The sequence below is a fragment of the Myxine glutinosa genome, chromosome 2, assembly GCF_964187855.1.
Source record: "Myxine glutinosa chromosome 2, kmMyxGlut1.1, whole genome shotgun sequence".
Lineage (NCBI taxonomy): Eukaryota > Metazoa > Chordata > Myxini > Myxiniformes > Myxinidae > Myxine > Myxine glutinosa.
Window position 1 is genome coordinate 90,245,300 of NC_136262.1, and position 12,298 is coordinate 90,257,597.

General features: G+C 45.6%; 1 protein-coding gene across 2 annotated transcripts in view; it reads left to right on the forward strand.

Annotated features, from left to right (window-relative positions):
- Positions 1-11,039, forward strand: part of LOC137421588 (interleukin-20 receptor subunit alpha) — a 28,599-nt gene extending 17,560 nt beyond the window's left edge. For both annotated transcript variants that reach the window (XM_068107791.2, XM_068107793.2), the window contains exons 6-7: positions 10,250-10,409; positions 10,553-11,039. In XM_068107791.2, the coding sequence (XP_067963892.2) occupies positions 10,250-10,409; positions 10,553-10,818 (426 nt within the window). In that variant the 3' untranslated portion in view covers positions 10,819-11,039. The remainder of the gene's footprint in view (positions 1-10,249; positions 10,410-10,552) is intronic.
- Positions 11,040-12,298: the final 1,259 nt, after the last annotated feature.

Here is a 12,298-nt window from a genome sequence, read left to right on the forward strand (position 1 = left end):
TGAAAGGCACCGACAATTTTGTGTCAAGTTTTTGCAACATTGTACCATCGCCAGGCAACATATGTTCTGTGTTGGTGGAAACTGAGGAAAGTGGCAATTGCATTTTATTTGGGAAAAGAGGGACGCTCGAGCACATTTTGGGTGCATGTTCATTGGTTTACCAAGTAAGTGTGTTGTAGGTGACGGGTCGCGCCTCCCGGCACGGCCGTCCCACGGGTGCAACGCCGGCTGGTTCGACACAGATCTCGGGTTACGCGCCTCTATCGCGATACCAAATTACACCTGTGCCTTGCCAGTTGGGGAGACACCCGTCGCTACAGGTTGGGTTTGTCAGAGACCGAGCGAAGTCTGCCGCAACCTGTAGCCAGCTTGGTTTTAATTACAAATCGAGCGGATTGCTCTTCAATGCGACACAGATGAATGCAGTGCGGCAACTTCCATACGAATCAACCAGATTTAATGGGGGAACATTAGGGTACACAAAACAAGCAAGGCGTTCATGATAACATTATAATTCAACTATGAGTAATAACCCGCTCTTATCTAGGGAGCTATAATTAAGGGTTTCGCGGGGTGACCCTAACGAGATAAACCTTAGGCCTGGACAACATTCATACAAGACAGGGGGGTACTTGGTGGTGTTGATGGACGAGAGGTGAAGATGTGAAAAGGGCGAATGCAGCTCGTAACAAGCCGATGTCGCCGGATTCGAAGGCCCCGCTTGGGCCTGCAGTCTGCCAAATGGCGGCCCGCCCTCTTATCGGCCACGCATCAAGCGTCGCGAAATGGCGGCCACCCGCTCTCCTTATCGGCCACGCGATCAGCACGATTTTCCGTTTCTCCCGCTCAACCACGCGCGGAGAGAGCTCTCCGGCGGGAACCCGCCGCGAAGGCCTGTCCACACGCCATCCGCGCATGCGTCTTTTTTCCACCTCCTCCCTCGCCCATGCTCAGCGACTACCTCGAAGCACCGCTTCCGGTTTTTGACGGCGCTTGTCGTTTTTGCCCGCTCAATCGCGCTTTCTCACGTCAATCCATTGCCTCGATCATGGCATTGCAACCGAGGCCGGTCTTAATGGAACTTGCACCTTGTTTGATTGTCAAGATGTAATTAAAAGGGAACCGTCTCTTGTACACCACCAATGCACCACACAAAACAGCCTGCTACACCTTCCGACACAAAACTACCATCCCAGTACAGACGATCTATGGTAAACATACATCTAAGAGGGGACCTGAACTAATTCTATATTTAATAAACCACTAAGGGCCATTTCCGCAACACTACCCCCACCTTTCTCCCGAGGCTCTCCCGAGCCTCCACTAGGGGCAGCCCGCGGGGATGGCCCTGTCTAACGTACAGCACAAATCTCCCATTTACTCTAACCCACAACATTGCAAGCACTTAACTCCAAGAAGCAAAGTATCAGTAAGATTGGCATGTCCCTATCCTAGTGTGTCGGATCACTAATCTAACAAACACATCCACACTCTATGCACAATACTTAACATTCTAATTATGCATTTGCGCAGGAGGGCATTCAATGTTACTTTCAACACCAATATTCACATCGGAGCAAGACATTCAGAGTTTCAAAGCTTCTTGACGTGCTCACTCCTTCACGCCTCCTCCCGGCAGTGTTGTGTCTTCACCCCAGAGGGGTTTCCTTACTTCGTGGCCTTATTGGCCTCTCACCAGGTGAGTTCAGTCGGCCCAGTGGCCTAATCTCACAAAGAGTCCTTCGGCCCACTGAGCCCACAAGACGGCATGAATCTTCGGCTGCAACAGCCCGCAAAAGCACTTTGGCCTCCATGGCCCACAAAAATGCTTCGGCCCACATGGCACACAACCGAGCAGCAGCAGGCAACAAGCCCTGCCTTGGACAGCAGGTGGCACAGTTCTACCGATGGTAAGCAAATGCAGTCTGGAGGCATTCTTGAGGGTGCAAGTGGGGGTGATGACCTCAGCCCAGGCAAAATGAAGAGTACCCTTAACCTTCCTTGCCTGACTTATCTTGGTACGACTTGTTTTAGTATGGTCTTCTTAAAAAAGTCCTTTCACTTTTTAGCTGACAGGATGGTGTGCTTCTTAATCAATTGTTATCTGTGTGCTCATGACACACTGGTGGCTTCTCTGGCACTTGGAGAGGGCGACCGAACCTGGCCCTTGTTCACAACTTTCCCATCAACACGACTCGTACCAGGTGTCACACATGAATGGTGCGGAGGAGAGTTCATCGAACCTAACCTTTTACTTAAAGCTCTAACCAATGGCACAAACCCTGCCATTGCCACAATGATCCTAATGACCCATTTTTCCCAACCTGGCACACTGTTCCATTCTTTTAAACCTGGGCAAGGCCCTTATTTGTCTCTTTTTCTTCACTTGGTGGTGCCAGGCATAACTCATTGGCTGGGGAGTGTGACTACAACTAGGCCTCTTTGCCTGCTTCCAATAGGTGGTGAGGGACACCTAGCGACCTCGGGGTTCACCTGAGCGCGCCTCTGGCGCTCCTAAATAAGGGGTGGCTCTCTAGCCCCCACACTGTGCTCTCCAAGCACTCTAACCGGGTGGCTCTCTAGCCCCCGCACTGTGCTCTCTTAGCACTCTAAACCCTACTGTCTGGTGTCCCCTCCCGACTCACCAACTTCCAATACCATGTCACACTCCCAGCCAGTACCACCATACCTTGGCTGCACCTACCCCTAGCAGTCCGCCTGCACAATGGAACAGCAGCCAGAATCCACGTCAAATCCACTAAGTCCCCCTAACCTACACTCACTTGGTTAGGAGACTCCTACCAACAGGGTACATTGTTCGCACTCACTCTCCTCATTCACACAATCACGCCATTCATCCCAAACACCTTCGTCATTCATTCCACAGTGCCACACACCCAGTCCACAACACCATCCAACACCTTCCACTTTTTGCAGGGGTGTTTAACGCCCTGTCTGTCATGTCCCCACTATTTCTCTCACTTTTTTTTTTTTTTTTTTTTTTAAATAGTCACGCACATCCACTTGTGCCACTCTTGTCTCTTCTGTCAGTCTCTCAATTTGCAATCTCTCTCGATATTATTTTCAGTCAAGAATTCCCTTTTTTTTTTTTTTCTTTCCAATCTGGCCTGCTTCTGTGGCTCATTGGAAAAGGAGTGAGGGAAGGAATCCCTCATTACCCCTTACATGGCCCCGCCGCCTTTCCGCCACGGCTCATAAGGGTCACGTCTCAATTGGGGTCGTGGTCCACCCCCTCCTTTTCTCCAGGGTTCGCGGAAGTCAGGTAGACCCCACTTGGGGGAGCGGCCTCCCCCTCTTTTCTTTAATTCCCTGAAGACAGGTAAATCCCATTTAGCTAGCCGAACCCCTCGTGTCCTCAGAGAGGTCCGATGACCAAGGGACACCTGGCGGTGTCGTTGCTGGGCCCCTCTTGTTCGAAAATGGGTCCAGGGAGTATGTGACGCATGCCAACGCCGCCTGCTACGCATCTGTGCTCTACCTCGAAGTTCCTGTGAAGCTGAGGGAGAAATTACAATCCCCTTTCTAAAGCCTGCTCCTGGTGGAATTTCTATTTCCCCTTGCACCTCGAACCTATTTCCTACGTCACCACTCATTCCATGCTCCGCACTCACACACGTTTCGGCCTTGACAGCACACCCCGGTGCTGTAAACTGGACTATGGGCTCACAGCATTCATCCACAGGCATTCCATCCACACATTCAGGTGTCACGCATACGTGCACCCCATCGGACGGAGTCTCTTGATTAACATCAAATCCAATTGCGAACTTAAGCTCATCGTCCGCACCATGTATGCAGATGCCCACGTACCTGCTTCGTTCCAAAGTCACATCGGTCCGGTCGCTCATCATTGGTTCGCCACACTCCTCTGGGGCTGTCAGCTTCACTTGCTGGACCTGCTCAAAATGTGTTTCATGAGTCAACAACCCCATATACTCCCTCCATGTCTCCATCACCAGGGTTTGCTCCAATTGTTGTTTCATTCGACGAGTGATGCCAATCAAGTCCTGCACCACTAACATTCCTCCCTGTGATGACGTCACACATCCCACATTATTGTGCTGCCCTACTTCCTGGCTCCATTTTCTTTCCCAGTTGAGTCGTTCTTCCTCTCTGAGCCTTTTTAGTTGTTCGTTACCTTTCCGGAGTCTTTCCATCTCTGCGGACTCCACCCTTGCTTTCTCCTTTAATTGGTCAATTTCCGATTCATATTCCTCTTGTTTCTTATGCCACCGTCCCTCTTGTGCTTCATTCTCCAACCTCGTCGTTTCTCTCAATTGATTGATTTCCTTTTCCTGCTTCATTCGTTGTTCTTTCATTATACGTTCATCCATCTCATTCTTTGACCTTGCTTTGGCTTCTGCCTGTTCGATCTGCACAGTGTAGTTCCTTTTTAGTTGATCAATTTCAAATTCATATTCTTTTTGTTTCGTATCCCATCGTCTCTTTTGTTCTTCATTCTCCAATCTCGTCGTTTCTCTCAATTGATTGATTTCCTTCTCCTGCTTCATTCGTTGTTCTTTCATTACCCTTTCATCCATGTCATTCTTTAACCTGGCTTTGGCTTCCATCTGTTCAATCTGCACAGTGTGGTTCCTTAACGTTTCCTTCTCCGTCCTCTCTCTTTCCTCACTTAACATCCTCAGCTTGTTTTGTAATTCCCTTTCTTTGTTTTGGTGTTTCTGTAACTCCATCTCATTTTTTAGTCTTGCTTTACCTTCTATCTGCTCAATCTGCCCAGTGTGTTTCCTTAACATTTCACTCTCCATCCTCTCTTTTTCCTCACTTATCTCCTCTACTCTTTCGCATGCTTCCTCTCTCCTTTTGTCCATCCTCTTCCCGTATTCCTTGCTACTTTCCATTTGACGTGCCAGTTCATTTCCTCTGTACTCTGATTCCCGAAACTGGCTTGATTTCTCAGACAATTCTTCCTTCAGTTGTTCCAATTCCAAATCGTGTTCCTCGCTTTCCTTTTCCAAGTTCTCCCGATCCCGGGAGTTTCTGCTTTGTTCTTTCTCTATTCTCTTGTTCAGTTTGCTCTTCTCTTGTTCCATGTATTCTTCCCCTCTTTTTATCTTCTGTTCTAGGCTTTCCCTTGTCTGATCACCGGATCTTACCTTTTCCTTCAGTTGTTCCAACTCATGGGTACTCCCCTCTACTTTCCTCTTTTCTCCCTGTAGTACCTGGACTTTTTCCACCAATTGATTCCCTATGCCTTTCAATTCGAGAATCCGTGCTCGTTCCCATCTGGAATCTGTGTTGTCTCGCAATGCGCCGGCCAAGGCCATTTCCGTCCAGTGAATTCGTTCCTGTGCATCGACCAATTGTTGTGACTCCCTTTGCTCCTCATTTTCCTGAACCTCACTTGCCTGCTGTAGTGCCTCATGCAATTTCGTGTGTAACTCCCCAATATAATCCTCCTTACACTCCACCTGCTCCCAGGCATCCCCCAATCGTGCATGAAGCTCGTTAATGTACGCATTGTCGTCCTGCTTATTTTGCCATGACGCATGCTGTGACCACGTGGTTTGGATCGGTGGGTGGGAGCGTTTTCTTCGTGATGTGCGGCTCGTTGCACTCTTAATACCGATTCTCTCCCACCTCGTGTCACGCTGCTGAGCCGCGCAGCCATTTTGCGACTCCATCTTCCTTTATAAATTACGAAGTTTGACACCCAATCCACTCAAAATAAAAATGAAACCAAATTTGGAATTTGCGAGCGACGTGTTTTTTTTTTTTTTTTTCTTTACGCGCCTCTCACAATCGATGTTCGGGGTGCGAAATGCACCCCAGGTCCAAATCCTGACTCCTGACACCAGTGTTGTAGGTGACGGGTCGCGCCTCCCGGCACGGCCGTCCCACGGGTGCAACGCCGGCTGGTTCGACACAGATCTCGGGTTACGCGCCTCTATCGCGATACCAAATTACACCTGTGCCTTGCCAGTTGGGGAGACACCCGTCGCTACAGGTTGGGTTTGTCAGAGACCGAGCGAAGTCTGCCGCAACCTGTAGCCAGCTTGGTTTTAATTACAAGTCTAGTAGGAAGACTAGGTCCCTCTGCACCCCCCGGAGATATACTTCTAATCAGTGTTTCTAGATTGGAAAAAATGTGTAGAAAATGACTAGCTATGGCCCCAAGCTGAAAAAATGTCCCACATACCATTTTTATGCAAATTACTGCTGCAAATTTTATGCAAAATTATGCAAATTTTATGCAAATTTTTGATGAGGAGTAGAGTTGAGGGGTCTTTGAGGGCTTCATCGAGGTGCTCTCGGTTGCAAGACTGGGTCATTCTGAGAAGCACAGCAGGGTCAGAGATCATGATGTTCTCCTCCTCAGTGAATCTCTCCATCAACAGCCTCTCCATTGCCTCACACACTGTTTTGAGGCAAAAGAGGGACTTTGCGTAGGCCTTTCCACTGAGAACACCTTTGAGAGATCCACTTGTTACTAGTTGTGCCTCAAAGAGAATCTCTGCATATCCAGAACCACGCATCTTGTGTCCAGTGAGCATCCCGATGTAGTTCATGGATGTGTGGAAGGGTCCAATCGTTACTACATGACTAGCAAATTCATTTGGCCAGCGCCAGATGATGGGAAGGGCTTTCATGCAGACACCCAGATCAAATGTATTCAGGACCCATCTCTGACCCACCTCAGCAGTTGCTGCCTCGGAACGCTTCAGTAGCTCACGAACAACTGCGTTGTCTGTGATCGGTTGGTGGATAGGCGTGCAGTAGTCGACTGTTGATTTGCTGGGTGGGGGAGAACCAGTTGCAGAGGTGAAACCCCCTAGCCCAGGCACAGGCTGCAGGCCATTGCCATGCCATGCAGGCACCAGGCACAGACCGATCACAGACAACGCAGTTGTTCGTGAGCTACTGAAGCGTTCCGAGGCAGCAACTGCTGAGGTGGGTCAGAGATGGGTCCTGAATACATTTGATCTGGGTGTCTGCATGAAAGCCCTTCCCATCATCTGGCGCTGGCCAAATGAATTTGCTAGTCATGTAGTAACGATTGGACCCTTCCACACATCCATGAACTACATCGGGATGCTCACTGGACACAAGATGCGTGGTTCTGGATATGCAGAGATTCTCTTTGAGGCACAACTAGTAACAAGTGGATCTCTCAAAGGTGTTCTCAGTGGAAAGGCCTACGCAAAGTCCCTCTTTTGCCTCAAAACAGTGTGTGAGGCAATGGAGAGGCTGTTGATGGAGAGATTCACTGAGGAGGAGAACATCATGATCTCTGACCCTGCTGTGCTTCTCAGAATGACCCAGTCTTGCAACCGAGAGCACCTCGATGAAGCCCTCAAAGACCCCTCAACTCTACTCCTCATCAAAAATTTGCATAAAATTTGCATAATTTTGCATAAAATTTGCAGCAGTAATTTGCATAAAAATGGTATGTGGGACATTTTTTCAGCTTGGGGCCATAGCTAGTCATTTTCTACACATTTTTTCCAATCTAGAAACACTGATTAGAAGTATATCTCCGGGGGGTGCAGAGGGACCTAGTCTTCCTACTAGACTAAAGAGGATGTTACACTTTTCACTGAAATAAGATTTTGGAAGTCCTACTGCAGCAGAGAGAATTGGGTCAGAGTCGGGAAAGATTTGATTCGTGAAAGAGGGAGAGAGACCTGGGGAGGGGGGTGAGGGGAAAGGGGGGGGGGGGGGGGAGAAAGTCTGCATCGATTCATCATCCTGAGAACAAATGAACAAGTCTTGGGCCTGCAAGGTCGAAGGTTCACGCTAGTTTGGATCCAGAATAGATTTTCTCCTGGCTATAGTTGCAACCAACCTGCAGACTGATCTGTTGCTATCATTGAGCTCCGTAAAAAGGTAATTATGGTCAAGTTGACTATCTTGTGAAGAAGGGATTGATCTTGTCCAGAGAAAGAAAGAAACTGTGTTTTGAAGCGCTATGTGCATGATATAATGTGAACAGCCATGAGGATTGAGCAGTAGACTGTAATGCGGTGGAAGTTGGATGTGGAGGTTAAGTTTCACACTCGAAGGTTAGATTCCTGAAAGAAGTTTGGCTTTCTGGTAGGAAAGTGAACATGACTGACTGTAGGACGGATGGCAGAAACCGGAGCCATAGCATGTCGGCCTGGATGTTTTTTAATTGCAATTTTTGTCGGCAAAGAGAGAGGATGTTATTTAATTGCAATTTTTGTCAGCAAAGAGAAAGGATGTTTTTTAATTGCAATTTTTGTCAGCAAAGAGAGGATATTTTTTAATTGCAATTTTTGTCGGCAAAGAAAGAGGGTGTTTTTTATTTGCATTTTGTCGGCAGAGAGGGTTTTTTTATTGCAATTTTTGTCGGCCAAAGAGAAAGGATGTTTTTTAATTGCAATTTTTGTCAGCAGAGAGAGGATGTTTTTTATTTGCAATTTTTGTCGGCAAAGAGAGGATGTTTTTTGTTTGCAATTTTTGTCGGCAAAGAAAGAGGATGTTTTTTAATTGCAATTTTTGTCGGCTAAGAAAGAGGATGTTTTTTAATTGCAATTTTTGTCGACAAAGAGAGGATGTTTTTTAATTGCAATTTTTGTCGGCAAAGAGCGAGGATGTTTTTTATTTGCAATTTTTGTCGGCAAAGAGAGAGGACGTTTTTTAATTGCAATTTTTGTCGGCATAGAGAGAGGATGTTTTTTAATTGCAATTTTTGTCGGCAGAGAGGATGTTTTTTAATTGCAATTTTTGTCGGCAAAGAAAGAGGATGTTTTTTAATTGCAATTTTTGTGGGCAGAGAGGATGTTTTTTAATTGCAATTTTTTGTCAGCAAAGAGAGAGGATGTTTTTTAATTGCAATTTTTGTCGGCAAAGAGAGAGGATGTTTTTTATTTGCAATTTTTGTCGGCAAAGAGAGAGGATGTTTTTTTATTGCAATTTTTGTCGGCAAAGAGAGGTTGTTTTTTTAATTGCAATTTTTGTCGGCAAAGAGAGAGGATGTTTTTTAATTTCAATTTTTGTCGGCAAAGAGAGAGGATGTTTTTTAATTGCAATTCTCGCCTCTTGAGTCGACAATCTAGATTCTAAAGTATTATGTCATGGGTCATAATCTTCAACAAACAAAGCAATGTGCAATTATAGGCACAATACCGCAACCTCAAAATCATATTCACTGCTGGGAATAATCACTAACAAAGGATTTGACTCAAAGGCCTAATAATTCAGTGCATTGTCGACTAAACTGTCTTTTACATTCCTCTGTTGAACAAGATGTACAAAATGCCATGGTTTTTAGCTTTAATATATATTGAAAACACTTTACCCTTATCTGTTAAAGTGAATCCTTGTCTGCCATCCTGCAAGCTTCACTCGAAAGTGAATCTGGCTCTCCAAAAGTGATGTTGCCCATTGCCAACTCCTGGTGTCTCCCACGCCCTGCACTCCTGAACTTCTCTACAATTACTTACCCTCAACTCCATTCCCTACCTGCCATTCCCCTTCACTTTACTTTTTTTACCTGTTCTTCACCTCTCTGTTGACCTTCCACCCTCTGTTGTTTAGCTCTTCCACAAGCTTTAACTTCTATAAGGAGAGAAAAAAGGATGATGTACAATTAGTTTGAAGTCACATGAGCCTTGGATTAACTCCGCCAAGTAACCTTACTCCCAATAGCAATGGCATTACAGATCACTGATAATGTCATCAGTTTGAAGCGCTCATAAAGAGTTTGTTCAGATTGGGCATCTCCCAATAATCTGTAATCAATAAATTTTGAGGACACACTTGTTGCTTCTTTGCTTGATATTCAGCATTTAGAGGATAGAGCACAGACAAACCAAACATAAGTTGGCAATACTAGCACAGGCCTTGATGGGCCTAATGGCCTCTTCTTGCCTTGAAGCTCCTCGACAGGGAACTATATATATATATATATATATATATATATATATATATATATATTTACTTATTGTCAATGACTTGGACCATACAAGCAGCCAAGGTACAATATACATATTGTGCCGATTGCATATTGGCTACATACCAGTTTTACGTACAGACTGTAAAATCAGTTGACCTAGCAGTTTTCATTGCTGATTGAAGGCCAAGAGCCTGAAACCTAAATGCAATCTAAAAAAGTACAACTGATGCATCGAGCAATCACTAGAAGCTGATAAAGCATTGTCTATGATTGCAAAACACCCGATACGATATTACAAATGACTGATTTTGTTACCACTATGCTAACTGTTTTGACCTCTATCTACAGGATTTCCTGGTGTTTGAGAAGTCTCAGTTTGAGCTGCTGGATCTTGAACCTGGCAGTACCTATTGCCTGAAGGTGCAGATTAGTCCGGATGGGTGGGAGCAGCTGGGAGAACCCAGCCGTATAACCTGTGTTGAAACACAAGGTGGCACACACAGCCCTGGTAAGCAAAAACAGAATGTAGAGGAATTGCAAGATGAAATGGACAGAGAAAAAGAAAACACAGTCATAGTTTGTCATAGTCATTGCAAAAAAGGTTTCCGAAGTTAACTTTTCTTACCATCCATTGTTTTTATTCTCCGTCAGATTTCCTCATTTTGGCAGCGCTCGTGGCAGGCAGTCTGGTCATCCTGGGGGTTCTTCTCACCTGCTTTGGTGTCGCACTGCGACAATTCTTCCGCAAGCGAAACACTGTCGCACCTTTGCACTCGAAGCACCCACAGAGCCCATCCCTTACCACAGTTGGCCCTCTCCAAACCACACACTCTCCATTCCTGCACGGACCTTCAGCTTCATCCCAACTTTCTCCAACAGGTCATTTTCCAGCGTACAGTTTGGAGGGCCTTGTGTGACTGGTCACAAGATGTAGACCTGGACATTCCTTCCCTATCTTATCCTTGTCATGTTTCCTCGTCTATTCTAAAACTGCAGGTTTTTTTTCCCTGATCAGCTCCCCTTACCAACGCCAAACCAACACCCCAGAACTTCTTGCCAAAACTACTTGATTGTAAATAGTTGTTTGTGGTACTGTACATTTTATACCATATTGTAATAAATATTTATGAGCACAAAGGATTTGTATTCAATTTTCCTGGTTGTCACGTAGCTGAGCGGAAGAATACTCACCAAGATGCCAACTCCTTCAAACTTTTCTGGAGTAACACTGAAACTTTTTCAGACTTTCTGTCGCATAATTATTTTACCAAGATCAGAGTGATCAGCAGTGTGACATATGAATAGTGGGACCAGGATAGCAGCAATGGGAAACAAAGAGTGGGACTCCTCATGCTGACCTTTTATAAGTAAAAGCTCCTGTAACGACAAGTGTAGGTTGGCAGGATGAACTAGAGACACTATTCTCTAAGCCTGGGTTTGAATCCCGACCCAGCTATAAACTGTCATCCTTGTGTTTCACAGGCAGGACGATTCATCAATGTGTGTTCCGTCCATCGGATGGACGTTAAATGGGTGTCTGGGTCTGTCAGCATTAGTTGGTGGACGTTATTGATCACATGATGTCCTTCATGATGAGTCGTCGAGGTACCACCGGCACCCTGGTCAAGTTCCAAATCCTTTCCTAACTACTGCTGGAAAGGCAACAGCAAATCACCCAGCATAACCCTTGCCAACAAACTGCTTTGGCAGCACAGACGCTCTGTACATCAGAGTCACCAGAAAGACAACTATCATTTGAAATACAAGGCTCAAAAAGGTTGATTATCGGTACATACCTGAATTATTCATTTAAATAACTTACAAAACTAGCATGGTACCTTGTTAGAGCGCATACCTCCGCCAGGCTGAACAGTTTTACGTTTTCTATCCCACTGATAGGCCGGATCTGGAACCGGACCTGAACCAAGATGTAATCGGCTTGTTCTTGTGATCTAACCAACTCATCCACCTAGTTTTGCCATAAGTTGTCCACAACGTTTTGAAAAATCATGCTATATTATAGTTATGTTATGTTTATAGTTACGTTTATAGTGATGCTATATATCGTCTTTGGCCCTATAATGTCTCAATGGTGAAGAATCACTTGGAAATTAAAAAAAATCTCTTATCTGGAGCCGTATTCGGATCTTCACTAAAATCGAATCGATTTGTCCTTGTCACACACACGACCTGTCCACCAAGTTCCGTCCGAGTCCATTCACAACGTTTTGAGATGGCGTGCTATATATCGTTTTCAGCCCCATCACTCAATGGTGAAAACTCACTTAAATTTTTATTAGTATCCAGAACTTCACCAAAATCTAATCATTTCATCCTTGTCACATACCCACCCTGTCCATCAGGTTTCGTCTGAATCCATCTATAACCTCTTGAGAT